At 41.2% G+C, this 25,799-nt stretch overlaps 1 protein-coding gene across 4 annotated transcripts in view; it reads left to right on the top strand.

Moving 5' to 3' along the window:
• The window catches only part of LOC148870645 (pre-mRNA-splicing factor ATP-dependent RNA helicase DEAH1-like), a 78,258-nt gene that overhangs the window by 4,639 nt on the left and 47,820 nt on the right, over positions 1-25,799 (top strand). For 2 of the 4 annotated variants that reach the window (XM_088969534.1, XM_088969535.1), the window contains exons 3-6: positions 9,224-9,343; positions 9,454-9,584; positions 10,132-10,335; positions 10,445-10,513. In XM_088969534.1, coding sequence (XP_088825660.1) covers positions 9,244-9,343; positions 9,454-9,584; positions 10,132-10,335; positions 10,445-10,513 — 504 coding nt within the window. In that variant the 5' untranslated portion in view covers positions 9,224-9,243. Of the gene's footprint in view, positions 1-9,220; positions 9,344-9,453; positions 9,585-10,131; positions 10,336-10,444; positions 10,514-25,799 lie in introns of all 4 variants that reach the window. The other 2 variants (XM_088969537.1, XM_088969538.1) reach the window with 1 other exon arrangement.

Here is a 25,799-nt window from a genome sequence, read left to right as displayed (position 1 = left end):
GGGTCCGTGGTGCTTGGGAGGGGATTTTAATGTCATTAGGTTTGCCATTGAAACAAATAACCCCAACCATAGGATCATCTCAAGTATGAGGAAGAAAACTATTTTGTGGATTCTTTTGAATTGAGGGAGCTGCCGTTGGTGCAAGCTGATTTTACTTGGTCTAATTTTCAGGAAGAACCACTTTGTTGTAAACTAGATAGATTTTTATTCTCTTCAAATTGGGAGGAAGTATGGGGTGGTTTTGTGATGAGGGCCCTACCTAGACCTACGTCAGATCAATGTCTAGATAGACTATCTCAAGAAAGACTAGGAGGAGGACCTTGCCCTTTTAGATTTGAAAACATGTGGCTGTTACATCGAGATTTTCAAAAGAAAGTGAAAGAATGGTGGGAAGAGGATCAAGTGGTGTTTAGATGGAAGGGGTATAGATTTTATAAGAAGCTACAAAAGCTAAAAGGCAGGATCAAAGCTTGGAACAAGGAAGAGTTTGGTAAAATTGAAGACAGAAAGGAGGCTATTATTAAAAGGACTCAAGAACTCGATGATGCTGAGGCAGAGAGAGGATTGAGGCTTGAAGAAAGGGAAGATAGATGGAAGTTGAAATAGGATTTGGAGGAAATTCTCAGAAAAGAAGAGATAAGTTGGAGACAAAAATCAAGATGCAAGTGGTTGAAGGAAGGAGATGGTAATACAAGATTTTTCCATAGTTTGGCAAGTGGAAGAAAGAGGAATTATGTGGAAAGCTACAAAGGCAGCTATTTGCTGGGTGATTTGGGAAGAAAGGAATAATAGAATATTCTTGAACAGGAGTAGAACAATGGAGGAGGTAATCGGCACCATTAAAGTTAAAGTAGCTCGTTGGTTAAGATCTATGCATATCTTTCAAGACTTCTCAGTCATAGACGTTATAAGATCTTGGACAGAAGTAGCACAATCCTCAAGAGTAAAAGAGAAAGTAAGGATGGAATGGAAACCTCCAGATGGTAATAGGTTTAAACAGAATTTTGATGGAAGCTCTCTTGGAAATCCGGGACTGTCAGGTATTGGGGGAGTAATTAGAAATTCTGAAAGGAGAATATTAGCTTTGTTCTCTGGACCGGTTGGCATGGGCAACTCTCTAAAAGCTGAGTTAATGGCATTGCTACAAGGGCTGAAGATAGCTAAGCAACTAGGAATGAGGCATATTGAGGTTGAAGGGAACTCCAAGGTGATCATCTCTTGGGATAAAAAGGATGCAAGGGAGGTAGAGGCTGAATTCAAATGGTTAGAAGGAGTGCAAATGGGCTAACTGATTATCTTTCTAAACAGGGGGCTTTGATGCAACAATTGTTTTGGGCTGCAATGTAAAGTGGGACAGAAATATGTAATAGTGTGGGAGCATTAATCCCATACACAAAGCTGTAAAACTTTATTTTAACCCTAATTTCAAATAAAATTCTCTTTTGCTGATAAAAAAAAGTGGAAGAAAGAGGAAGAACATTGTTGAAAGTTTGGAATGGAATGGGGCAGTATAGACAAGAGAGGAAGAGATTGCAAAAGCTTTTGTGGAGCATTTTAGTAGAAGATCAAGACTGTAATCAGTCTTGAATCCTAATAGGTTTTAGGTTTACAAAATAGAAGAAAAGTGAGAGAAAGGAAAAAGAATAGAAGAGAAACAGGAGAACACAAGGGGTTGAAAGGAGGGACAGATTCTAACAGATCTGCCGCCGCCACTCTCTTATTATTTATAGGTTATGTTCAGTACAAAATGGAAAGGACACATCTGCCCTTAGTACTTACATGATAAATTAAGTAAATAAAAGCTGAAATAAATAACAATTAAATTAACAAACCGACTCAAACTGACACTACTATAACTGAAATAAATAACTACACATGCTGTCCTACGAACACAGTGGGGACCACTGCAGTGGGGCCCACATCAGTGTGCAGTGGTCCCACATCAGTGTTCTCTATACTCCCCCTCAAGTTGGGAGTAGATATCTATCATTCCCAACTTGGATGGGTCTGTCTCTAACTTCTTCCTTGGTACAACCTTGGTGAGGATATCCGCGAGTTGCATATTAGATGTGATGTATGGAAGACACACTTCTTGTGATGTGACCTTCTCTCGCACAAAATGTCGATCAACTTCAATATGTTTAGTTCTGTCATGCTGCACTGGGTTGTGGGCTATATTAATAGTTGCTTGATTATCACAATACAGCATTAAGGGCTTTTCATAGTCAATACCCAACTCCTCAAGTAGTGACCTCAGCCATAAGATTTCAGCCACTCTGTTAGCCATTGACCTGTATTCCGCTTCAGCACTGGAGCGGGAAACAACGCTCTGCTTCTTACTCCTCAAAGAGACAAGGCTACCTCCCGCAAGGGCACAATATCCAGAGGTAGACCTTCTGTCATCAACACTCCCAGCCCAATCGGCATCTGTATAGACTTCCACTCTCATGTGATTATTGTTCTTGAGCAGTATACCTCTATCCGGGCATCTCTTCAAGTATGCTAATATTCTCTTTGCCGCAAGAAGATGAAAAGTTCTAGGGGAGTGCATGTACTGGCTAACAACACTAACTGCATAGCTGATATCTGGCCGAGTGAGGCAGAGATATAGGAGCTTTCCAACCAACCGTTGGAACATAACTTTGTCTTCAAGAGGCTCCCCGCCCTCTGCCCTAATCTTGTGATTTTGTTCGATGGGTGTATCAACCGGCTTAACACCCAACTTTCAAGTTTCCGCCAACAGATCTAGAACATATTTTCTTTGAGAGATAAAAATCCCCTGCTTGGATCTAGCAACCTCAATACCCAAAAAGTACCGTAGTGCACCAAGATCTTTCACCTCAAATTCTTGATGAAGGAGCTGTTTGAGGGACTCAATCTCATGGCTGTCATTTCCTGTCACCACAATATCATCAACATATACTGCAAGTAGTGTCAGAGAGGACTCTACCCTCTTGATGAATAGTGTATGATCTGACTGGGCCTGTACATAACCAAACTTTCCAAGGGCTATCTGAACCTATCAAACCAGGCTCTAGGCGATTGATTCAAACCATACAATGCCTTGTTCAGTCGGCAAACCTTCTCACCTGTCTCTGTATCATAGAATCCAGGAGGCAACTGCATGTAGACCTCTTCCTGTAAGTCTCCATTCAGAAAGGCATTTTTAACATCCATCTGAAATAAGGGCGAAGAATGATTTGCTGCAAGGGATAACAGAATTCAGATGGTGGTCATCTTGGTTACTGGGGCAAAGGTCTCCAAGTAGTCTATTCCATAAGTCTGAGTGAAACCCTTTGCAACCTGTCGGGCTTTGTACCTTTCAATAGAGCCATCAACATTATGCTTCACAGTGAACACCCATCTGCATCCCACCGGTTTCTTTCCTTTTGGTGGGTCAACCAGTGCCCAAGTATTATTCTTCAACAGGGCATCCATTTCGACTTGCATTGCATCTTTCCATTTTGGAATTGATAAGGCTTCTTGCACTGTTCTTGGAATAGGGACATCGACAATGGAAGTGAGATAGGACCGGTAAGATGGAGATAGACGATCATAGGATAAGAACTGTGAGATGCTGTGAGCTGTAGAAGTGGTGCAATGTCGTTTCCCTTTACGAATGGCAATAGGGAGATCAAGGTCATCCACAAGAGGGGAAGTGGCAACAGTGGAGGTGTCTCAGTAGGCTCTGGATTTGGAGCTGCAGAAGGAACTGGAGCTGGCCGGGACTGTCGATGACTAAGATCAACCTGCCTGCATCGCCAGTGATAGACTCTCAACTCCGGCTCCCTCTGACCATCCTCACCACTACAACTTTCATTACCCAGTGGAATAGGTAAAGGAACAACCCCACTCAAAACAGCCCCACTTCTACCAGCCCCACTTCCACTCTCACTGTTCTCCCCCTGAGGAAAGAAACTCAAAACAACCCCACTTTCAATGCTTTTCCCCTGAGGAGAAACCCTAGGATAATAGGGTGTCTCCTCAAAGAAGGTGACATCCATGGAGACAAACCGTTTCCCTGAAACTGGATCATAGCAGCATTAACCCTTTTGAGTTTGTGCATAATCGAGGAAAATGTATTTGGAGGCCTTAGGTTCAAACTTGGAATGATGAGGCCCGAGAAGCTGAACGAAACGGGTACAACCAAAGGTTTTAAGAGGAACAATGAACAACTCCTCGTCTGGGTATAGAAGGAAAAAAGGGGTTCTCATATCAAGAACCCGGGAAGGAACTCAATTAATGAGATAAACTACCGTGAGGATAGCATCACCCCAGAAGCGAATAGGTACATTGGAAGTAAACATAATGCTTCTAGCCACCTCCAAGATATGCCTATTCTTCCTTTCGGCAACGCCGTTCTGCTGTGGTGTGTATAAGGGCAAGTGCTTTGGTGAATAACTCCATGGCTAAGAAGGTAGGAGGTCAATGGCTGAGCAAAGTATTCATTTGCATTATCAGATCTAAGGACTTTGATTTTGGCCCCAAACTGAGTGAGAATCATCTGATGGAAGTTTTGGGTCAGAGCAGGAACCTCATCTCGAGAACGCATAAGATAGACCCAAGAAAAGTGGGTATGGTCATCAACAAACAACAGAAGATATCTGTACCCACCCATAGAAGAGATATGATATGGCCCCCAAACATCAGTATGCTCAATATCAAAAGAGGAATTACTCTTTTTATTACTTAAAGAATAAGAGGTTCTACAATGTTTGGCAAACTCACAACTCTCACACCTCAACTTTGATAACTCAACAGACTCAAATAAAAAATGGTGAGACGACGTCTCTTCAAAAGATCAATACTATGGATGTACTTCAAAGAAAAGGCTAGATTGGTGCCTTTCCCCATGTCTGTTACCTTCGCTTGAGAAATGGTGAGACGATGACTCATCTTTTGGTTTCTTGTTCTTTTGCTTCTTATTTGTGGGATTGGTTCTCTTCTTTGTTTGGTTGCAAATGAAATCCTCCCTTGGGTGTGTTCAACCTTTTTGACTCTAGCTTCTTCTGACAACCAAGGAAAAGAGGTAGGGTAATGTGGAGAATAACAAGAGCAGCCATCCTATGGTCAATTTGGGAAGAGAGAAACAATAGGATCTTCCTAGGGCAAGAAAAATCCAAGGAATCACTTGTTGAGGTTGTCACCATCAAGGTTATGCATTGGCTGAAAGTACATCATCTCTTCAAGGACTTCTCCTCAGCTGACTTAATTAGAAATTGGAGTGCTATAGCTGTATCCTCTCTTTCGTCCCCCGTGGTACAAGAAAGTTGGGTACCACCACCTTAGTTCAGGGTGAAGCCAAACTTTGATGGAAGCTCCTTGGGTAGTCCAATTCATGTCGGGAGTTGGGGGTGTGTTCAGAAATGAGGATGGAAAAGTTTTGGCCCTTCACTCGGGCCCAATTGGGGGGCAGAAGTAATGGCCTTACTTCAAGGTTTGAGACTAGCAAAACAATGGGGAATGCAACAATTAGAAGTGGAAGGAGACTCCTAGTTGGTAATAGGGTGGATTGAATTTGGAAACTTGGGAGTTTGGTCTCTTAGATAGTCTCTAAGAGAAATTATTAGCTTAGCAAGGGAGATTGAGGTGCATTTTAAATGGGTAAGAAGGTCAGCAAATGGAATGACTGGCACTTTCGCTAAGCAAGGAACTACTAGGGAGGCTTTGTTTTTGGCTTGTTTGCAAGTTTTTGTTTTTTTTCCATCTATTTTGTGGGTGGTAAGTCTGTTATCTGTTCAATTCTCCAAAGAAAGTTACCTTTTCCTATGAAAAAAAGAAGATACCATTAGGGGTTAGAGAATAGGGAGAAACTAGATCCCAGTCACCCACCTTCAGTTTGCAGATGACCTGATGATTTTTTGTGAAGGAGGTATTAGCGAGAAGGTAGCGAACCTAAAGGAGCTAATCAAAGGTTTTGAAAGAGTATCTAATTTGAAAATAAATTTGGAGAAGAGTTGCCTAGCGGGTATAAACTTGGGAGGATGGGGAGATTGAGGTTATTGTGGAGTGTCTTGAGTGTTCTATCTCTTTTTGGCTTATGTCCTACTTAGGGATTCCATTAGGTGCAAATCCTAGGGAGTGTAGAGTTTAGACCCTTGTGCTAGAAAGATTTGAGAAGAGATTAGCTTTGTGGAAGAAGAATAACATCTCTTTGGAGGGAGAATCACCTTAATAAGAGCTACATTCGCTAACTTACCCACTTACTTCCTGTCTATTTTTAGGATACCACCTAGGGAATCTAGGAAGCTGGAGAAACTGATGAGAGATTTCCTATGGGAGCCGGGACAAGGAAAAAGGATCATTTGGTAAAATGGGAAATTGTTTATAGAAGTAAAGAAGATGGGGTTTGGGACTAAGGAGGGTGGTTGAAAAAAATCAAGCTCTATTAGGGAAATGGTTGTGGCGATGGCCATTGGAAAGCGAGAGGTTGTGGCATGAGGTGGTGGGAAGCATTCATGGGATTCCAGAGAATGGATGGAATGCTGGTGTATCAAGGTAGGCTAACTTGGCAGCACTTTGGAAGGCCATTCACAACATCCTTCCTCAATTTATCAGGTTTATCAGGTATGAAGTTTGTTCTGGCAATGCTATCTGCTTTTCAACTTTTGGGAGGACATTTGGGTAGGGGACACCCCTCTAAAGGACCTTTTCCCTTTGTTATTTTTTGTTTCTTTATATAAAAAGGATGTGGTCTCAAAATTTGTTTCATCCTTAGGAATGCCTATTGCTCCTAATTGGGATTTCCGGTTTCGTAGGGGATTAAGGGATGGTGAAATTGAATCTCTCTCTGACTTGCTTTGTTGCCTTAATCAGGTCTGCTTGGATCCCTTCAAGCCAGACAAAAGGGTGTAAGCTCCTAGACCCAAAGGGATCTTTACTTGTGCTTCTTACCAGTGTTTTAAAAGGCGTGGGAGGTGTATGTCTGGAGCCTCTTCCAGGTGAGGCGCTCCCAAAACGCCCTGAGGCGTATGCCAGAGGTGACGACACCTTTGAGGCATATGCCTCATGTGCTTTTTTCATGAGGCGTGCTAGAGGCGTAGGCTCCTAGACCCAAAGGGATCTTTACTTGTGCTTCTTACCAGTGTTTTAAAAGGCGTGGGAGGTGTACGCCTGGAGGCACGCCTCCAGGCGAGGCGCTCCCAAAACGCCCTGAGGCATATGCTAGAGGTGACAACACCTTTGAGGCATATGCCTCATGCGTTTTTTTCATGAGGCGTGCTAGAGGCGTACGCCTCATGCACCTCATGCACATCTTATAAAAAGATAGAAAAAAAGAAGAAAAGGAAATGAAAGGAAAGGAAAAGAAAAGAAAAGAAAAAAAGGAAGGGAAAGAAAAAGAATGAGAAGAGAAAAAGAGAAAAGGAAAGCAAAGAAAAGGAAAGGGAAGAGAAGAAAAGATAAGGGGAAAGAAAGTGGTTTGCCCCTTGCCCCTTTGGCTGGGGGCTTCACCCCCTAGACCCCCCTGGCCCCTTTTCGATGCAGCCCAATTTGTTTTCACTGGCCTTCGCTTTGACAAGACCCCCTTTCAACTAATGTTATGCATCTTTGTTCTTCTTAATATAAAAGATTCTTATTAAAATAAAGAAAAAATGAGATCCCCCCATCCTTTTCATCCTCCTCCCCTTCCTCCTCCTCCTAACCCCCACCTCTTAAGGAGGTGTATTCCTCCTTGTGTTCGGGAGGCTTACACTTCTTGTGTTTTGAATTACGCCTCACACCTCTAGGTAGTGGAACGCCTCGCGTCACGCCTCCGTGTTTTAAAACATTGCTTCTTACTTCAAGTCCATCTCTCAATCTTATGCCCAACAACCCTTTCTGTCCAAGGAAATTTGGTGTAAGCCAGTTCCCCCTAAGGTTATGGCTTTTTGTTAGGAAGTATACTATGGGAAAGTAAACACTCTAGATAACTTACAAAAGAGAAGACCTTTCCCATGTATTTATCCCAACTAGTGTATCTTCTGTAGAGCTCATGGGGAGGATTGATACCATCTACTAATATCTTGTCCATTTTCTTCAGACCTATGGGCTTGGTTACTCTTGTTGTTTGGGAGTAGTTGGAGCTTACTAGCAGAAGTTCGCATGATCTTTGATCATTCTACTTTCTCTTGGCCTACAAAAAGAGGGAGAATTATGTGGAGATGTGCTCATGCTGCCCTGATTTGGACATTATGGGAAGAAAGGAATGTTAGAATTTTTCAAGGAAAGGAAAGGAGCAGCCAGGAATTGGAAGACCGTGTGCTGCATAGGGCAATACTGTGGCTGAAGACTGGAAAATTTTCATCAATTCTCATTTAATGACTTTTGGAGAAACTGGTCAGCAGTAGCGAGGTGTTCGTTTTTTAAGAACAAGATAATTACAAGCTGGGCTCCTCCGTCTGAAGGCTCATTGAACCTGGACTTTGATGGAAGTAGCATGGGTAAGCCAGGATTATCCGGAATGGGGGGTGTTCTGAGGAATGAGAGTGGAGAGATTGTTTTGCTTTACTCAGGCCCTTTTGGATTTGGAGACTCTATAAGGGCAGAGCTATTCGCTGCTGTACAAGGGGTGCAATTTGCAAACCAGTTGGGGGTAGAACATTTGATAATTGAAGGGGATTCCAAGGTGGTGGTGGGCTGGTTGAAAAATCCTGAGGATGTCATATGGTGCTACAAGAATGAAATGAAGAAATTTAGTTGGTTGACAAGGAATATGTTGGTTTCTGTACAGTGGTGGGGAGATCAGCAAATACTTTTGGCTGATGTGTTAGCCAAGCAAGGAGTAAATAGGGAAGAACTGTTTTGGGCTCAGCCGTGATTTCTGTAATTTATTCCTAGTTTACTTGTAAGCTTCCAGGAGGGGCTGCAGCTTGCGCCTCTCAGTGGGATGTTGCATGAAATCACGATTCTAATTCTGAATTAAAAAAACATAATATTACTCGTAAAAAGAACTAAAACTATGAGCAAAAAAAAGCCATGTAGTGTTCAATTAACTAAGCAAACTAAATTTACTGGACAATATATTTGAGCCCAAATATCTCATGTAAATCATATAATAGAACCAAAATATTTGCAGAGCACGGGGAGGGGGGGGAGTTCTACTTCTTCTCCCTGTAATATGGTTCATTGAAATTGATGGTTTGGAATTTTAAGTACCACTTGTGCAAACATTTCTCTATGAATTAATTAAGAATAATGCATTTGAACATGGACTCATGAAACTTCATTGTTGCCCTGCTAGTAGAGTCCACATCTCAGAGGAAAATGGGTGATGAAAGAAATCTAAAGACATGGGTCTCAGACAAATTGATGTCACTCTTTGGATATTCACAGCCTACGGTTGTTCAGTATGTGATTGGATTAGGTAAGTCAATGAATTTCCCTACTTTACAATTTGTTTGTAGAACCACTTATGTAGCATTAGTGTGGATATTGCATAAGCTGCCTGTGGTAAAACTGTTGTTGATTTTGAAGCTAAGCAAGCGGCTTCACCTGCTGAGGTTGCGGCTAAGCTTGTAGAGTTTGGGTTATCATCATCAACTGCAATGCGGACATTTGCTGAAGAGATCCATGCCAAAGTTCCTCATAAAACATCTGGTTTGAATGTAAGTCCATGTGTTTCATGACATTTAAGGGATATTCTTATGCTAAATCCAAATTCATCTTTTGTTCTAGACAGATGATGCTTCCAAAAAATGTTTATTTGTTCCTTTTTTCCACGGGCTTTATTTAGTCTATTGGATAGATGGCCTTTTCTTCCTCTAGGGCATGTGATGTCAGAGAGAGGATGATGCTGGATCTGGTGGTCCATGGGGAGTGGACTATGATAAGGAGGTATTTGTATTATAGACTTGGTTGTTCTGTGGAGGTTCAGTTCTTTCAACTTGGGTGATTTCAGGTGTTTGTCTACTTTAGATGTCTACTGATATTTTTGAGTTCCTCCCAAGACGGAGCCTTGTAAAGTTAGTTTGGATAGAATTATATATATTCCTGAACCACACAAGTTATCTTTTTGGTCTGTTTTGTTTCCAATAGAATCACTGTATGTAATGTGTCTCTAGAAATAAAGTTGTTTACATTCTTTTTCATTCTGTAAATGATATCTTAATTATCTTGTATGAATTTTCTTTTTACCCCTTCCCATGTGGTCAGTTGTATCAAAAACAAGAAAAAGAAGCAGCTATGTTGGTGAGGAAGCAAAAGAGCTATGCAATTTTGGATGATGACAATGACGATGGCGATAATGGTGACCATCAAGTCTCTTCAACTGTCATTTCTTCTCAATCTAAAAGAGTAGATTCCCGTCAAAAGCATTTTAGGAAGAAAACTGAAGGTCCAGATGATGATGATGATGAGGCATGCTTTTATATCCTTACAGATTTGACCTGTTGTTATGCATGGTAACTCCTGTGTCAACTTCTATTGTAATGACTCAAATTTATTTTGACTGGATGTTGTATTGAAGGTGACTGCAAAAGAAGAACAAGAAAGACATGTGCGAAGACGGATCTCTCATGATGAGGATGACTTAGAGGTATCTTCTTTATTTTATTTCTTTTGTCAGTAATGGAAACTGTTCTTTAAATCAATGAAGCAAGAAAAGTGTACAAGAGGAAAAAATGAAGCAAATCCAACATAACAAAAATTGGTAAACCCTAGCCTTCCAATGAGGCAACTGGCAACTAAATAATTACTAAACCAAACTCCAATTTAAATAGTGAAATCAAAACAACTGTCTCTTAGCAAATTAACCCCTTAATGCAGCTTCTTTCTGATTGTTTTTCCTTTTTGCATGTAATTTTTTACTTGATCTTGATTTTTTGTTTAGCCTAGACATTGAAATTTCAAGTTCCTAAATATTATCTACTAACTGCTGTACCTATTGGACAGATTAGTAAGCAAAAACAGAGAGGAACCATTATGTTCATATTGAAACTACTTTTTTTGGTAATCTTTTTAAACATATGCCGTTTTTTTGAATCAGTAACTAGGGTTCTCAATGCAATGGGTCCGGTATGCCCGACAGGACCAAACTGACCCAATTACATAGGGTTTTAATCTGCATTACGTCTCCTGATGATATATATTAGCCAAATACAAAGATACCCATAGTCTAATACCTGTCTTTCTCATGGTATGGTTGTAATATTATCATGTCCAAATGTGTGAACATAACAAATTTGCAGGCTTATTGTCAAACTACAGGTTAATATAGAGCTCTCAATTATAATTGAATCTACTCGAGTCATACTCAATACTCTCACTTAATAACTGGTTGGTTCTGTGTCTGTTACTATTAGGTCCTATGGGGTTTGGTTCTGTACATTTATTTATTAGTTCAGGACTGGATCTGCTCTAACTTGGTCCAGATCCAACCCATTGACAGCACTATCAGTAGTAATCAACTTTTATTAGGGTAAATTACATGTAGGTATGCTGTACTTTGGGGGTAGTGACAGATATGTACCCTGAACTTCAAATGTGACACTTAAGTACCCCGGACTTCTAGAAATAGACATCCCAGTCCAGTGCCGTTAACCCACGTTATATTTATTTATCTCAAGCAAAATGCCCATATTTATATTTATTTATCTCAAGCAATACAATATCTATAACTACTACAACAATAAAAGCTACTTGTTTCACTCTTCTATTATTATTAATCACTAGGTTTATCACAAACACTTAGAGAGAATAATATATAATTCTTTGATCTGTTATTATTTATTAATGGCTCTGTTTTATTATTATTAATTACAAGGTTTATCACAAACACTTAGAAAGAAGGGTAGTTTTGGATTTTGGAATGTTTAAAGTTGCATGTGGCGTTCACATGCTATGGATAACTGATGGAATACTAATGGTTGGACTGGAATGCCTATTTCTGGGAGTTTGGGGTAACTCAAGTGTCACATTTGAAAGTTCAGAGTACCTATCTGTATTTTACCCCTTTTATTGTTATGAATCAAAGAATATGGTATATACATCGATGTGCCCTACATCTGGGGTATAGGGCTGCAAGCAACATCCAGTTCTCCAAATTTGAATTCAAATTTGATCATGTTAAGGGTGATCTGAATTTGATATGTTTATATGGGACAAGGAAGTGTGGGATGTGTTAGGGTGCACAGAGGGTTTGGATTTGGGAAGAGGAATGAATCAGGAGATACAGTTTTAGATTTTGCAACTGCTTATAATATTGCAATAGTATATGCATAATGCATACTTTAAAAAGAAGGATGAATATAGGTGCTAAGAATTATTCTAGGGGAAAGCCTAACTACACAAAATAAATTAATGGTGGTGGATGTGCGCATCAAAATATGAATGAGAAATAAATGCTAAGAATTAGGTGGATAAATGTAAATGGAGAAAGACTACCACTACTTAAAGAAAATAGGGGTATCGGTAAGGTCTGATGTTGGGGGTAAGGTACCCGGCAGTAAGGGTATCCGATGGTCTTGGGCCCATTGAGGAGGTAACTGGGTGGGCTCATCGATGACATCTTTGTGTTGTCCAATAATAGCTTCGGGGCCTGCTGCTGATCAAGGGTTATTGGGCTGGTTTCAGAAGCTACAAGGGTAGGGCTAGTGGGTTCAAGGTCCGGGTGCATAAAAATTGGTTGGCCGGAGGCATATGAGATGCATATGATGGTTTGGAGTCTTTCTGGCTGTGGGGATCTAGGTGGGTGGCCCTGTAAATGGCAAGATGAGCTGTCTTTTGTAAAGTCCATAGTCATCTGGGCTCAATTGTGCATGACTGGGCCCAATTGGCGTAACCAATTGTACTCCTAATACAATATCAGCCCCACTAAACTCGAGGGGGTGGAGGTCCACCGTCCACCTAGAAGTTATGACCTTTTATCCTTAGGCCCTCATTCTTACATACCCCATCACAGGTAATCTGCTGACCATTATCTACATAAACTGAAAAGGAAGGAGTGTGATGGATCACCATGACTAGCTGGCGGGCAAACAGCGTAGTGATGAAGTTCAAAGTGCTGTCACTGCCGATTAAAATGGATATTTTTTTTGATCAATAACTGAATTTCATTAGAACTATAAAAAATATAAAAATAATTACAGGACTGGGAGAGGTAAACTGTCTTACCTCAAAACAACAAATATGCAAATACAATTGAGCCCAAAACAATTGATTCCTTCCTGCCCTTTGTTTTGCTAAAACATCAGAAAAAGCATTTGCAGTCCTTTTAACCCAGCTGAATTGCACATCCATATCTTTAGTCAGCTATTTGAATTTCTTTTTCTCATTGTTGAAGATCCAGAGACCTTTTCTTCCTTTTGCAACCACTCCACTACTAACTTTGAGTCACCTTCGATGATCAACTTCCTAACATCCAATTCCTTTGCCTTTTGCACTCCTCCCATGACAACCATAACCTTAGCCCTTAGAGGAGTCACCTACTCCAATTGGGCCTGAATATAATTTAATAACTCTGCCCTCACCATCTCTAAAGACCCTTCCAATATCAGAGGACTTGGGTTTCCAGCACTACTCTCATCAAAGTTTAGTTTGATGTAATTAAACATTGGAGGGGACCAAACTGGACTTATATTGGTGGATCTATGACAATCAGAGCTGGCCACTTCCTTCCATTTGTTCAAGATATCACCTGTTGAGAAGTTGACAAACATATCCATAAATTTTACCCAATGAACCACTCTCACCATAATGGTTTCCATTGGTAGCTTCTTTACTTCTTTCCTTGTCTGAAAATGGTCTTTCATTTCTTTCTTCCCATATGGTCCAACTTACAGCCACCCTAACACATCCTCATAAGACTCGCCCCCTTTTCTTTGGCCACCTCAAGACAGAGGAATCAAACAAGCTTTGCATATTGGTTGGGGGAGACCACCTGCACCCAAACGATGAGAAAAACCATTCCCAAATAAAAGTAACAAAAGGGCAGAAGATTAATCTCCATTATCCTTGCACATGACACACCAGTGTGGAGATAAGCACTAGTTTGTTCTTTTCCTTTGGAGTAGATCATAGGTATTAATTCTTTTCAGGAAGATTTCCTAACAAAGACCCCCAACTCTTGGAGGGAAAGGATTACCCCAAACCTCATCCATTGGAAATGGAATTCCCAAAGAATCAATAGGCTGAATAAGGGCCTTGAAAAAAGAAGCACATGAAAAGGAACCAGAGGAGGATAGGACCCAAATATGATTGTCAGGTTTTGAGGATTCCAAGTATACCCCATCAAGGATATGAAGTGAACCCAGGACCTCAATAAGTTCTAAATACCTCATACCCCTCCTTAAACCCAAATCCTAAGCAAAGCCAATTCTTGAGCTTGAAGGAACCAGGAAAGATAACACGGGTTTATCTTTGTATCGCCATAGGGCAAAGACAAAGGGGTATTTATCTTTCAAAGAGAGATTACCCACCCAAACTTGTTCCCAAAATTTTATAAGGTTGCCAGAACAAAGGTCATACATAATAAAGGATAGGAAGGATGGGAGGACAACATTAATGGCTTTCCAAGGAGAGGCTCTGGTAGGCCCAGTCAGCATTCCAGCATCCCAACCGCCAGTTGCAAGCCCATGAATACCAATCACTATCTTTGCCTGCTTGTCTTTCTCCATAGGTAGGGGTCATTTGATAACACTTTTCAGACGTCTAATGTCTGAAAAACTTGCTTTTTAGACGCCAAACACGTTTGAATTTGCATTTGAATAGATGATCTGAAACACTTTTTCAGATCTGAAATGGTAAGACCCAAAGTCAAAAATACCCTCAATTAATTTCAAAAAGACTGTCAGATTTCAGACTAAGATATTAGCTTTTTCACTTTTCAGACTTCAGATTTTAGATTTATCAAACGCCACCATAGTTTCCAGAGCCACTTACCCCGCAAAGCCTCATTCCTTTTCAGTAAGTTGCCTAGGTCTAACCCACCAATCTTCTTGCTCTTCACCATTTCCCAGCTAACTTTATGGTTCTTTTTCTCCTCCCTTGTCTCCCATAAAAAATCCCACATCAACTTTTCCAATTTTCTATTCAGACTCACCGGCATCTTAAAAACAAACATAAAGTACACAGGCAAATTGGCCAAAGTAGCTCTTATCAAAGTGATCCTCCCTCCTAAGGATAGATGGCTTTTCTTCCAAGATGCGAGTCTCTTGACAAATCTTTCTAGTACAGGATCCCAAAAAGAAGCCCTCAATACTTCAGTGGCCATTCTGGCCTCAAAACCCAAAATGCTTGCATACTCCAGCATCTCCCCTTCTTCCATATCAACATCCACAATACAACTCTTGTCAAAATTCTCCTTGAGGTTAGACATTAGCTCAAAGAGTTGTACTGTCAACTTGAGATTCCTAACCCAGTTTCTATTTCCTCCACAAAAAATGCCAAGTATCATTTGCAACTTGTAAGTGAGTAATTGGAACATTGCCGCGACCTACCTTCCAGCCCCTTAACAGCTCTTGTGAGTTTACCCTAGCAATAAGCATACCAAGAACCTCAACAATCAGAGTGAATAGAAAGGGGGATAGGGGGTCTCCTTGCCTAATCCCTCTCAATGCCAGGAAAAAATCCACCACAGTTCCATTTACCAGCAAGAAGTAATGATAGGACTTAAGACACCCGTTTATTCATTTACACCATCTTTCTCCAAAACCAAAGCTCCTCAAGACTTCAAACAAAAAGGTCCAATCCATCAAATCATAGGCTTTCTCCAAATCCAATTTTCCAACGAAGCCTTTCTTTCCAAATCTTTTGAAGTCCTCCACACATTCATTAGCAATAAGGATTTGGTTTGTGATTTGGGTACCCTTACAAAAGCACCTTGGTTTGGAGAGATGATGTAGGGGAGAGCAACCCTAATCCTCAAAGATGGACCTTAGCTATAATTTTATATAGACTGTTCTTCATGTTAATGGGCCAAAACTCACGAGGATGTGTTGCATCACTTTTTTTATGCACCAAAGCAATGAAAGTTGAGTTAGGACCTGGATTAGTTATTCCCCTTTCATAAAATTCCTCAACCAGTCCCAACAATTCGTTTTTCAAAATGTCCTAGCAATCTTGGTAATAGCCATTGTGAAACCATCTAGCCTTGGTGCTTTGTGTCTATCCATTGAGAAAATCGCCTTCCTAATTTCCTCCTACTTGAATCTCCTCTCCAGCCAGTTTTTTACTTCACCTAGTATCCTCGACCAATCAATCAAGCCCTTCAAACCACACTCTTTACTTCAAAGGTCTTTTATAAATTGATCTAAAATGTTCTTTAGAACCCTTGACTATCTCACTTTGGAGTGTCAAAGAGATCTTGCCAACCACTAGTTTTGAGATAAGACTCCCCTTTCTTCTAATAGCCATTGCATGGGAGAACCTAGTGTTCTTATCACCCTCCTTGATCCACTTATGCTTAGACTTCTATCTCCAACTTATTTCCCCCTTATGAAGGATATTTTCCATTTGCTTCCTCAGGGATCATCTGGTTTCCTTATCTCCTTCCTCAAAAGCACTCTCTCCTCCTTTTTATCTAAATCCTCAATTTGGTTGACCAAATATTGCTTTCTCTTTTCAATCTTCCCAAACTCCAAGATGTTTCAATCCTTGATTCTAGATTTTAAGTCTTGCAACTTCCTATGAAATCTCATCCCTTTCCAATCAACTCTTGGAATGCTCTCTCCCCACCATTCTTTAATCTTATAAATCCCAGATGACACAACCACATGTTCTTAAAATGAAAGGGAGTTGGTCCTCTCCCAACAAAATCCTCCTTGCAAATGGATATAGGCCAATGGTCCGAAGTAAGTCTAGGTAGAGATCTAGACACAAGACCACCCCAATGTTCCTTCCAATCCACTGAGAAAAGGAATCTATCTAGTTTGGAACAAATTGGACTAGCTTGGAGGTTGGACCAAGTATAGATACTATGAAGAGAAGGCAGCTCTTTAAGCTCCAACACACTAATGAATTGATTGAACCTTCTCATACTAGTGGTAATTCCCTGTCTCTTATTATTTGTTTCTTTATTTAGTAAATTTGATCACATTAAAATCTCCGCCAATACACCATGGCCCCTCCCATAATCCTCATATATCTCCTGATTCTGCTCACATTTGAATGCTCTCCTTGTACTCATTTGGACCATACAGATTTGTTAATATCCATTCAAAACCATCCTCCATTTGCTAGAACTTTATAGAAACTGTGAACTTTCCCACAAGTTCTTCAATTACAATCATCTTTTCCTTACTCCACAGGGTAACTGTACCCCAGAAGACCCCTAGGATGGAGCCATTGCCCAACTCACTCCTCTATCTCTCCAGACAGTTCTTGCCCACCTACTAATAAATTTTGCCAGTTTGGTTTCCTAAAGGATAAGGGCATCTGGATTCTGTTTCCTAACCACTCAATGATTTCTCTCTTTCTAGCACTACCTAGGCCACAAATTTTCTATCTTGAAATCTTCATATTGTAACTCTCTCTATTCCCCTTCAATTAAACCCTTCCTACTTTCTCTTCTTGTCTTTCCCCTCCTTGCGCTATACTCCTTGTCACTTGCAATGTCCAATTTCAGTCTTTTAACTTCACTCATCTTCCTTTTTCTCACCTTTCCTTTACCCTTATTCTTCCTTAAGCTTTCATATTGAATGGCTCCTTGACACTACACCCTAGTTTTTCAGCAAACTCCACAAATTCCTTATTCTTGTCATCTTTCTTCTCCAATGTGTTGCTCTATCTACCTCTCTTTCTTTTCCACTCCCATCTACCCTCAAACCTTTATAGCCATCCTCATTTTTACTAATGCCACAATCTCCCTCAACTTCCATCTCCTTCCATATTCTCACCCTCTCCAATCACCCTTTGATCAACAATAATCTGGTTTTGAAAATATGAAGGCTGTAGAGTACCTGGAGAGCAACTGACAGGCATAGAGCAAAAGTTAGTATCCAAAACTGAAATGACCATTGTACCTGAACAAGAATGCTGGGGAGAAGACTGGAGGGAAGGTTATGCAATAGGTTTTGTTGGGAACATCCTCCCGTCTGTGATAGTACTCACTGATCACCCTCAGGAGTCAGGACTCTATTGCTTATCCTTACCTAGTGTCTCACTATTAGGCATTTGAAGATCTTCAACATTTCTCTTATAGGCACCCTGCCAAGCACTTTTGTCTTGGTCTGGATTTTCTCCTTTCAGGCACCGAAAGTTTTCCCCAATGACCTTGTGCGAGTCTTGTTCTCCTTCCACCCCTTTTGGTGGAAACAAAGAAGGATTTGGAGTAATTCCAATTTCTTCTCTAAACAGAACCACTGTACCAGATACCTCCTTTCTATCTTCTTCGTCCAAGCCAAACTCCCCATTGCTTCCAATCATTGAGGCAACAAATTGTTCTTATAGCCGCAAGAGATATTCTAGGCTTTGCATCTACCCTAGCTGTAAGAACAATCCGGCCTTGTATCTTGTCCTAGGGGAGGCATTTGAAAGGCATTGTGGGCCTCTAGGCTAGGGGGTTGGCCATTTCCCCTAGCGGTTTATTGGTACGAATCTCAGACCGGGGGTGTTTTGAGAATGGGCCCCACAGACCGAGTGACTGGCTTAAGTTGTTTGAGTCTCTTCTCTTGAACCCTAGCAATGCGCACCACTTTTATTACAGTTGTTGTTTGGAGAGCCTTCACCTCCAGGCGTATATCATCACGAAGACCTCTGACGAAGCACCCTACTAAGGCCTTTTCTGGCCAGTCAAACACTCGAGTTGCGAGCTTCACGAACTCATTTTGGTAGTCATGAACAGAACCCGTCTGCTTCACTCTGGGCAGCTGTTCATCATAATCCTTGTACCTTGTTGGACCAAATTGGACGCAGAGGGCGTCAGTGAACTCAACCCAAGTCACTTGGGGGTGAGATTAGCGGTACCATTGGAACCACAATATTGCCTCTCCCTCCAGGTGGATCGCAGCAATGGAAACTCTCTAATGACCGGGTGTTTCATGGTACTCAAAGTACCTATCCGCCTTTAAAATCCATGAAATAGAGTCCCCTTCTACATGATTCCATTGGTAACAACTTCTAACAGAGGATCTGCTGATGCGGCACTGAGGTTCTTCTTCCTTCAGCTGATGGCATGTTGGATAAGGACTGGTGACGGGCTCTAGCCTTCATGGGTAGTGTTGTTCCCAATAGGCTGTTTGATAGCGACTGAAGTTGCTTAACAGAATGACTTATTGCTTTGTCTTTTAGTTGATAAAATATATAAATAATAAAACTTCCAAGGGTATAGTGATCAATCCATTTTTTTTTGATAGGAAATGGTAACTTTCATTAGATAATTGAAAAGATTACAGGCTTACCACCCACAAAATGGATGGAAAAGAAATTCAAAAACTTACTAACAGGCCCAAAACAAAGCCTCCCTAGTAACTCCTTGCTTAGCTAAAGTGTCAGCCATTCCATTTGCTGACCTTCTTACCCAATTAAAATGTACCCCAATCTCCCTTGCTAAGCTAATAATCTCTCTTAGAGGCTGTCTAAGAGACCACACTCCCAGGTTTCCATTTTGCATCCACCCTATTACCAGCTTGGAGTCTCCTTCCACTTCTAATTGCTGCATTCCCCATTGTTTCGCCAGTTTCAAACCTTGAAGTAAGGCCATTACTTCTACCCTTAATGAATCTCCCACCCCAATTGGGCTCAAGTAAAGGGTCAAGACTTTTCTTTCCTCATTTCTGTACACACCTCGAACTCCTGACTGACCTGGATTACCCAAGGAGCTTCCATCAAAGTTTAGCTTCACCCTGAACTGAGGCGGTGGTACCCAACAATCTTGTACCATAGGGGAGGAAGGCGAGGAAAGAGCTATATCACTCCAATTTCTAATTAAGTTCGCTGAGGAGAAGTCCTTGAAGAGATGTACTTTCAGCCAGTGCATAACCTTGATGGTGACAACCTCCACAAGTGCTTCCTTAGATTTTTCTTGCCCTAGGAAGATCCTATTGTTTCTCTCTTCCTAAATTGACCATAGGATGGCTGCTCTTGTTATTCTCCACATTACCCTACCCCTTTTCCTTGGTTGTCAGAAGAAGCTAGAGTCAAAAAGGTTCAGCACACCCGGGAGGGGGGTTCCATCTGTAACCAAACAAAGAAGAGAACCAATCCCACAAATAATAAGCAAGAGGACAAGAAATCAAAAGATGAGTCACCGTCTCACCATTTCTTAAGCAAAGGTAACAGACATGTGGGGAAAGACTCCAGTCTGGCCTTTTTCTTTGAAGTACATCCATGGTATTGATCTTTTGAAGAGCCACTTCCTAGCAAAAAGCCTTAACCTTTGGCCGCACAGGAGAATACCGGATTTCTTTAGCAGGAAAAGAGATAGACACAGAAGAAGACTGAACTAAGGCGTTGAAAAAATATGAACAAGAGAAAGTCCTTGAAGAGGACTCTTTCTAAATTCTACTTTCTGGGCAGGAAAGATCTAGGAAAACTAAATTCAACACAGTGAATAACTCATCTGCAGAAGCCAATTTTGAATCCCTCAACCCTCTTCTCAAACCCAAATCCCAAGTCCCCTAAGACATAGGAAGTGAGCAGATGGTTTTGAATTTATTTAGGGAAAGAGAATACATTACCGGGAATCTATCCTTAGGGGGGGTGTTCCCAAGCCAAAGGTCCTCCCAAAACAAAATTTTATTACCTGAGCACACATCAAATCTGATGAAAGGCTGAAAGGAAGACAAGACTCCAGCAATTGCTTTCCAAACGGAGAAATGAGAAGCCTTGGGGTTGACGCCAACATCCCATCCATTAGCTGCCATCCCATGAATACTTTCCACCACCAAGTGCCACAAACTGTCCTACTCCAAAGGAAAATTTCACAACCACTTTCCTAGAGGTCCTTGGGTGTTGTAGTTTTGGAGATAGATGGTGCAACTGGGTAAAGGGTTGCATTAGCTTCTGTCATTACTCAGTCTTGGTGAATGGGATGGCCGAAGATTTTTTCCCAGCTTGTAGAGGCCTTAGATAAGGTGACCCACTCTCCCCATTTCTTTTCACCTTAGTTGCAAATGTCTTCAGTAGATTAATCACGAACAATATCTGGGTTCCCCACCTATAGTTTGCTGATGATATCCTAATATTTTGTGAAGGGGGTGACAGGCAAAAAGTGAGGAATCTCAGATCATTGTTACAACACTTTGAGGAGGTCTCCAATTTGAAGATAAACCCGAATAAGAGTTGTGTGGTAGGTGTTAATATGAATGAAGGGATTATTCAGTCTGTGGTAGGCTGTTTAGGTTGTTCTGTCTCTTCTTGGCCATTATAGTGCTTAGGTCTCTCTCTAGGGCTAACCCAAAAGAGAGTAGTTTTTGGACCCCAGTGTTGGAAAAGTTTGAGAAAAGGTTAACTTTTTGGAAAAAGAACTACATCTCTATAGGGGTAGAGTGACTTTATTGAGAGCTACCCTAGCAAACCTACCAGTCTATTTTCTCTCCGTTTTCAAGATTCCTAATAGGGAAAGTTGGAGAGATTAATGAGAAATTTCCTTTGGGAGCCAGTGGAGGAAAAGAAAGACCTAATCAACTGGGAAATAGTTTGTAGGAGTACAGAGGACGGTGGCTTGGGACTAGGAAGGTTAACTTTCAAGAATAAAGCGCTTTTAGGAAAATGGTTGTGGAGATGGCCTAGAGAAAGGGAGAGGTTGTGGAATGAAGTGATAGCTAGTATACATGGTAGACTGGAAAATGGATGGGATGCGGGTGTATCACGTCAAGCTACGTTGGCATCTCCTCGGAAGCAATCCAGAGTATCCTCCCTCAGTTTCTCAACTTTGTCAGGTATGATGCCAATTCCAGTATCTCTGTTTTATTTTGGGAAGACACTTGGGTGGGTACTATTGCCCTTAAGGACCAATTCCCGTCTCTCTATTCTATTTCCTTTTACAAGGAAAAAGCTATCTCTCATTTTCTCCCATCTTCTATTTCACCCCACTTCTTAAGTTGGGACTTTGGCTTTCGGAGAGGTCTGGGGAATGATGAACTTAACAGTGTTTTAGATCTGTTGTCCCTTTTTGGCAGTGTCTTTCTGGACCCTCTTAGCTTGGATGTGAGGTTATGGTCCCCTTACCCAAAAAGCTACTTCACTTGTGCTTCCTTTTTTAAATCCCTTTGCTCTTCCCAGGGGCAGTGGGGTTTTTCCATCCAAGGAGATATGGCCTAGACTGGTTCCACCTAAAGTTATTATTTTTCTGCTGGGAGGTGTTTTATAGAAAGATTAATACCTTGGATTGCTTGCAAAAGAAAATGCCTTCTTTGTGTTTGTCCCCTAACTGGTGTGTACTTTGTAGGGCTAGTGGTGAGGATTGCTATCACTTACTTGTATTTTGTTCCTTTTCTAGTGCTATTTGGAGTTGGATTTTCTCTTTGTTTGGATGCAGGTGGAATCTGTCCACAGCTTTAAGTCAGCTGTTCGGTCCTTCCTTTTTTGTGTGGCCTACAAAAAAAAAAGGAAAAATAATGTGATGTATTAGAGCAGCCGCCTTGTAGACAATCTGGGAAGAAAGGAATGGAAGGGTATTCTAGGAAAAGGAAAGAAACATTCAGGCTGTTGAGGACAGTATCTTGACTAGGGCCATTCATTGGTTAAGAACTATGGACTTATTTCATACATTCTCCTTTGATGATTTTTGGAGAAACTGGATAGCGGTGGCTAATAGCCATACAAGGAAGGACAGGGAATCTGTAGTGTGGATGCCTCTGCCTGAAGGATGGGCAAAGCTGAACTTTGATGGAAGCAGCCAAGGAAACCCAGGCCCATCGGGGATAGGAGGGGTGTTGAGAGATAAGGAGAGCAAAATATTTGCATTGTTTTCAGGCCCCGTGGGAATAGGAGACTCCAATACAGCTGAGATGTTAGCAGTGGTCAAAGGTATTCAGATTGCAGAACAATTAGGAGTTCAACACTTGGTTGTTGAAGGGGACTCTAAGATTGTTGTGGGGTGGCTGATATACCCAGCTTCAACTATGTGGTGACACAGAGACTTGTTAAGGAAAGTCAACTGGCTCACAAGAAACATGACTGTTACCTCTCTTTGAGTGGGAAGATCAGCAAATACCTTAGCGGATGGGTTAACTAAGCAAGGGGCTTCAAGGGAACATTTATTTTGGGCTGCTCTGTAATACTTGCTAGAAGAGGTAACAACTCGTGCCTCCTCTTGGGTCTCCTGTATTGCCTCATATTTCTGGTTTAATAAATTATATTCATTCATAAAAAAAACAAAGCTACATTTCTTAATCTGATATTGCCAATGCCTAGACCCCCCGCTTCCATTTTCGTAGAAACTACTTCCCACTTCACTAAATGGTCCTTTTTTGAGTCACTCGGTTCCCATAGAAAATCTCTCATGAGCTTTTCTAACTTAATGGCAACCTTGGTAGGAAGCTTAAAGGTAGACAGAAAATACACCAGGAGGTTGGCCAGAGTGGACTTGATTAAAGTGATTCTACCCCCTAGTGAGATATAATTTCTCTTCCACCCTGCTATCTTTTTAGTGAATCTTTCTAAAACTGGGTACCAATGGTTTTCTGTTCCAGGATTTCCCCCCAGGGGCAGACCTAAATATACCAGAGGCCAACCACTTACCTCACAACCTAAAGCCCTAGCCACCAACTGCACTTCATCATCCCGTAAATTCACCCCCGCTAGACATCTCTTGTTCCAATTGATTTTTAGATTAGAGACTCTCAAAATGCATCACCCCCAATCTCAAAATATTCATCTCCTCAATTTCCCCTTCACAAAAGAGAATGATATCATCCGCCAATTGTAGGTGAGTAACAATCACTTGTTGCCTCCCAACTCTCCATCCTTTTAGTAGATTTCTTGAATCAGCCCTAGAAATCAAGACACTTAGAACATCCACTACTACAGTAAAGAGGAAAGGTGACAAAGGGTTTCCTTGTCTAAGGCCCCTCTTTGCAGGAAAGAAGTCCCTAGCTACTCCATTCACTAGGATTGAGAAGTGACAGGAGGTAATACAATCCTTCATCCACTTACACCATCTCTCCCCAAAGCCTCTATTCTTCAAAACTTCTAGCAAGAAATCCCAATCCACCAAATCATAAGCCTTTTCTAAGTCAAATTTACAGATCATACCCTTTTCTCCTTTTCTTTTTTTGTAATGCACACATTCATTGGCTATTAAAATCTGATCAATAATTTGGCTCCCTTTCACAAAGGCCCCTTGATTCGGTGAGATTAAGGAAGGACTTTCTTGAGTCTTAGTGCAAGAACTTTAGAAATGATCTTATACAGACTCCCAATCAGACCGATCGGTCTAAAGTCCTTGGGCTGAAATTCAGGCACCTTCTTAGTGATCAAAGCTATGAAAGTAGCATTTGCACCTGCATTTCTTTTTTCCTCTTTCAATGAATTCCAAGAGGACCTCCACTAGGTCATTACCTAAGATGTCCCAACAGTCTATAAAAAGCCATAGTGAATCCATCAAGGCCCGGGGCTTTTGATCTTTCCATAGAGAAAACTGCCTCCTTTTTTTCTTGAACCTCAAAAAATCTTTCCAGGGGTTCCAACAATTCCCTTTCTCCAACATGCCACTCAAAGTCAGTTAGAGTCTCTCTTACACTATTGTGGCTGTCATTAATGGATTTAAAATGCTCCACAAAAGCTTTTGCAATCTCTTCCTCTCTTGTCAGCTTTGCCCCATTCCATTCCAAACTTTCCACTATGTTCTTCCTCTTTCTTCCACTTGCCAAGCTATGGAAAAATCTTGTATTACTATCTCCTTCCCTCAACCACTTGCATCTTGATTTTTGTCTCCAGCTTATCTCTTCTTTTCTGAAAATTTCCTCCAACTCCTGTTTCAACTTCCATCTCTCTTCCCTTTCTTCACGCCTCAATCCTCTCTTTGCCTCAGCAACATCAAGTTCTTGAATCCTTTTACTAATAGCCTCCTTTCAGTCTTCAATTGTACCAAGCTCTTCTTTGTTCCAAGCTTTGATCCTGGCTTTTAGCTTTTGTAGCTTCTTATAAAATCTATATCCCTTCCATCTAAACTCCACCTGATCCTCTTCCCACCATTCTTTCACTTTCTTTTGAAAATCTGGATGTAACACCACATGTTTTCAAATCTGAAGTGATCAATCCAATTTCAGTTTTAGCCATTGAGGAATCTACAACCTCCTTAAAACTTGTTCACTGAAAGACAAAGCAATAAGCTTTTCAGTTTAGCATCTTCAGCTGTTATCAAATGGTCCCATAGTCTTGAACCCTTTAAGACTGATACATAACTTAGGAGAACTCACCCCTAAAAGCTAGCTGTTAGAGGGAGGGAACTCAAGCACATATATACCCCACAACAGCATCCCATTCTACCGATGTGGGATACCTCACATTAGCATCCCATACTACCAACATGGGACAAATGGATCGTAACATCCCACCACGCTTCTGCAGTCCCGACGCTCACGCAGGCTGGCTTTGCACTAGTCCACCTAGTCCCGGCCGAACACTGCAATACCGACGTCACCACCTGTGCCGTGTGATTGCAACTGAGAGGCATAGTGTAGGCTCTGATACCATTTGATACGTAACTTAGGAGAACTCACCCCTAAAAGCTAGCTGTTAGAGGGAGGGAGCTCAAGCACATATATACCCCACAACAGCATCTCATTCTACCGATGTGGGATACCTCACATTAGCATCCCATACTACCAACATGGGACAGATGGATCGTAACATCCCGCACTACCTATCTACAACTCAGCTCTTTTGGAAAGAACTTTTTTGCCTCCAAGGTGTACAGCTCAGCAAATCCACAACACTAC

The sequence above is a fragment of the Nelumbo lutea genome, chromosome 2 (genome assembly GCF_056320005.1).
Source record: "Nelumbo lutea isolate HS-2025 chromosome 2, American lotus-T2T, whole genome shotgun sequence".
Classification (NCBI taxonomy): domain Eukaryota; kingdom Viridiplantae; phylum Streptophyta; class Magnoliopsida; order Proteales; family Nelumbonaceae; genus Nelumbo; species Nelumbo lutea.
The sequence above is the reverse complement of the archived record's forward strand: the minus strand, read 5'-3'. Positions and strand labels throughout refer to the sequence as shown.